General features: G+C 46.7%; 1 protein-coding gene across 1 annotated transcript in view; it reads right to left on the bottom strand.

Annotated features, from left to right (window-relative positions):
• Positions 1-4118, bottom strand: part of DENND3 (DENN domain containing 3) — a 64437-nt gene that overhangs the window by 17930 nt on the left and 42389 nt on the right. The window contains exons 12-13 of the mRNA XM_019547750.1: positions 3612-3793; positions 2414-2935 (exon numbers count right to left, since the gene is read on the bottom strand). Coding sequence (XP_019403295.1) covers positions 2414-2935; positions 3612-3793 — 704 coding nt within the window. The remainder of the gene's footprint in view (positions 1-2413; positions 2936-3611; positions 3794-4118) is intronic.

Raw genomic sequence — 4118 nt, 5'->3', positions numbered from 1 at the left:
GCAGGTTTAGGCTAGATATCAGGAGGCGCTACTTCACAGTCAGGGCGGCTAGGATCTGGAACCAACTTCCAGGAGAAGTGGTGCTGGCTCCTACCCTGGGGGTTTTTAAGAGGAAGTTGGATGAACATCTTGCTGGGGTCGTTTGACCCCAGTATTATTTCCTGCCATGGCAGGGGGGCAGGAAATCAGACTAGATGATCTACTCAGGTCCCTTCCGACCCTAGAAACTATGAAACCATTCACTTACCAAAATGGGGATAAGAACAGCAATTACAAGCAGCAGTCATTAATCTGCAGACCTAAATTTTACATACAAATTTGCCAGTATCACTTCTAATCTGCAGTTTCATAAAACAAATTTGTTGTGGACTATTTCAAATGGAAGGGAAAGATGTTACAGCTTGGAAACATTACCCTGAACTTTTCTTTTACAAATCTCTGATGCTCTTTTCCGGAGAACTTAGGTCCAGAATTTGAATGGTAGTGGCTGTCTTGAACAGACTGCTAAACTTGCCATAGTATTTACTTATAAGGATACACTTTCCGCTGGGGCTTATAGATAGGACTGCACTGATTTTATCTGTAATCTAAAACAACCTAAAACTGGAACACTGTTGGATGAATAAAGGTTAGTACAAAAAACGAATGCAAAACATGCTTCTACAGCCAATGCAGGGCGGCCTGCAGCTGTTCCCATAGACACTACCTTGCATCTGGTCCAGGAATATTGCATGGAATCATGTTTTTCTGCAATTATCCCAACTCAGTAAAACTGTAAATAAACTGGCTCTTCATATACTCTGTAGAACTGCTATACTGCACAATCAAAACATGAGGGTACATCACCAGGGCCCCCAATTTAAAAAAGTACCTTAGCATGATACTAAGTTTGAGTGCATAAGTAGTCCCATTAAATAATTTGCTCAGTTATGGATTAAATGCATTACAACGTTATCATTGTCCTCCAAAGTACAGTGCAATTGATCGACTGTGGTAACAGGTCTTGTGTTCATGAAAGTTACAAATATTTTAATGGGAATGAAAATTCCCCAGCACAGATTCACATGCAAGTTCAATACACATGCATGCTCTCTCCCCCTCAACCCCCGGGGACACACACTTCCTACAGACTGAGAAACATTGATTAAAACAAGAACAGAAACTTGAAACCAGAGAGCTTGCATTAGTTAACAATCCAAAATATACATGACAAAGCAGACAAGGTTCTTTGGGTAAATGTGATATCCTTTATTAGACTAACTAAACAGAGGAAAATTTGTTCTTTCCAAGCTTTTGGGTACAAACTGTTTGTACCCAAAAGCATGCAAAAAACATTTTTGCCAACTATTAGTTGGTCTCATAAAAGTGAAGCAGGGCAGATCAAGGCCCCAGCCCTAGCCCCACTCCCTCCCTCACCAGTGGGGCCTTGATCTGCACCCAATGGCGGTGAGGGAGGGGCAGGCACTGCACAGCTGGGGCAAGGAGAGGAACAGAGCTGCAAACAGCTCATCCAGGGAAGCGGGGCAGCACACAGCATGGGATGGCACAGAGCAGCATGTGCCCCCAAAGTTGCACACGGCGTGGGGTGGGCTGGGGCCAGGGCAGCACCGAGCTCTTCCCAGCCAGGTGGCTGCGGTGCTGGGAGTGGGACTATGAGAAAGGCGTCCCCACTGCCAGTGCCACCGCTATCCGCAGCACAGGCCAGGCCTGGCAAGAACAGCCTGGTGCAGCCTTCCAGCCCACAGCTGCAGCCACCCGCACCCACCAGCCCCCAGGTCCTCAGGGGGTGGGGAAGGCTGCACCAAACTGTTCCTGCCAGACCTAGCCCGCACTCTGCTCAATGGCAGCGCTGGGGGCAAGGGTTGTGGGAGCTACTGCCCCCCTCCCAACACCGCTGCTGCAGCCACCCAGTCTGAGCGCAGCCCAGCCAGGAAGAGTCTGGTGCTGCTGCCCCGTCCCCAGCCCGCCCTGCATGCAGGTTTAGGGGCACGCACCCCACAGATGAGCCACTCGCAGCTGTCCCCTGCCCCACCTGTGTAGGGCCTGCCCCCACTCCCTAGCTGCAGCTGTCAGCACTGCCCCATTTTGGAGGGGATGTGCCCCCCCGATCTGTGCACAGTGGAGGCAGCTGCTGCTGCAGGCCTACCTTTGTGCCCAAAGTCCCACTGCCTCCGCCCCTTCCCTCTCCCACTGACTGACCTGCTGGGTCGGGGGAAGGAGGCATGCACACGCGCGCATGCACATGCATACTCAGCCCCTGCAGCCCAGGATTGACTTCAAGAGGCTCCAGCATCCACCAGGCGATCACGATCAACCAGTTGGTGACCACTGCCTTAGACCACCATGGATACAACCAACACCCCTCAAACATGACAAAACAGATATTCATTAAGACAACATACTCTCTACCTACCGACTGTTAATGCATCAAATAGCCGATGTATTGTTTCAATATCTTTGACAATCCCAGATTCCTGGATTCGCTTCACAAAGTCATCCAGTTGCATGTGTGTTTTTGGCAATTCAAAGTTTTTCACATGGTCATCTACTTTGGTCATTTCTCTTTGTTTTTCCGTCACTTGACTGATCAACCTCTTCAGCTCTGGTTTGCGATCTGCTTGGGAACGTTCAGAAGGCGGCAAGATTTCTATCATTTTCCTCACAAGATCAGTAGGGAAAATCCTTATGTCTGTTTTATAGAGATTCTGGAAGTCTGAAAGTGCATTCAGTAGTTTTCCTTCTGTCAAACTAATGAGCCCCCGAAGGTAGAAGTACCTTGCAAGCAATGCCGAATCATCAGGTGGCAAGTTGCTTATAGTTCTGCTGAGGTGGTTGATAAAGTCTGTGTAATAGGAGTGGACACACTGGCTCACCAAAGGGAAATGAACTTCTGGGATCCTGAACATACTAACTGATTTAGGTGAGAACTTCCTGGCTGAAAAAGAATAGAATAGTACAGTGCCAGGTGTAAGTGAATAAAGGTCCAACTATATTCAAAACAATCGGTATTTAAATAAATCAAGTCAAATCCCCCTCCAACTGTTCTCCCCCGAGATCACATCCCGATTACCCCTGCATGTGGCCTGAACTTCAGGCAAGGCAATATTTATGCCTGTGATTAGAAATAACATGTTAAACCATGCCTTTCTGGCTGCCATAATATTCCCATTAGCCCATCACTGTTTAGCAAGATACTTTAATAAAATGTGCTTCCCTTGAGGCACATGGTGGCTTCAGTGGGCTTTGCTTTGCTAAGCAAAGGTAACCTTAGCACATACCCAAAGGCCGTGCTGAACTGGACCCAAAGAAAGAAAGGAACTGTTGGCACAGGTACTGAGTGAAGACAGCTTCACAGCACCGGTCTAAGAACAGAGGGACATTCAACCTCTTCACAATGGGTATCAAGCTGTTTTAACAACAAGCATGCTACAGTTGGGGACATGCCCAAAGTGGCCCAAAGCTCAATAATAATGCAAGTAGCTACATCAGGACAGTTTTTGGTACCTCTTCATGACTGTCACAGTGTTTATGTTGCGAGGACACCAACGATTTGGCCCATAATGTCAGTGCACACAATATGGTACAGATTAAGTAAATTTTTTCCCCCTTACCACGCTCTGTCTCTGCTCTTCGAAGTGAGGAATTCTTAATAGGGTTACCCTGGGGCTTGATATCTTGCAGATTGGGCATGCTGATTACCATACGTCTACTAATCATGTACTGAGGATTAAATCGTTTTGAAGCCATTTTCTCCATAGTTGGTCTTCTTGGGCTATCAAGCATCAAATTTAATCTGCAGAAAAGAATTTTCAAAGTATTGTACAATACATCAATGTAAGTGGAGATAACAAACACCAATAATAAAATTACTATGTGTTAGCTTATATCACACTAGTAGCTATCATTTTACACTGCTCCACAGTATGGTCAGTTTACAATTGGACCAATACACCTTATTCTTCTGCAGTAAGCTTCATATTTCATAGATTTCATAGACATTAGGGCTGGAAGGGACCTCGGGAGATCAGAGTCCAGCCGCCTGCCCAAAGGGCAGGAAGTCAGCTGGGGTCATAGGATCCCAGCAAGATAAGCATCCAATTTACTCTTGAAGGTGTTCA

Source organism: Crocodylus porosus, unplaced genomic scaffold (genome assembly GCF_001723895.1).
Source record: "Crocodylus porosus isolate Cpor-Errol unplaced genomic scaffold, CroPor_comp1, whole genome shotgun sequence".
In the NCBI taxonomy this organism is placed as follows: domain Eukaryota; kingdom Metazoa; phylum Chordata; order Crocodylia; family Crocodylidae; genus Crocodylus; species Crocodylus porosus.
The sequence above is the reverse complement of the archived record's forward strand: the minus strand, read 5'-3'. Positions and strand labels throughout refer to the sequence as shown.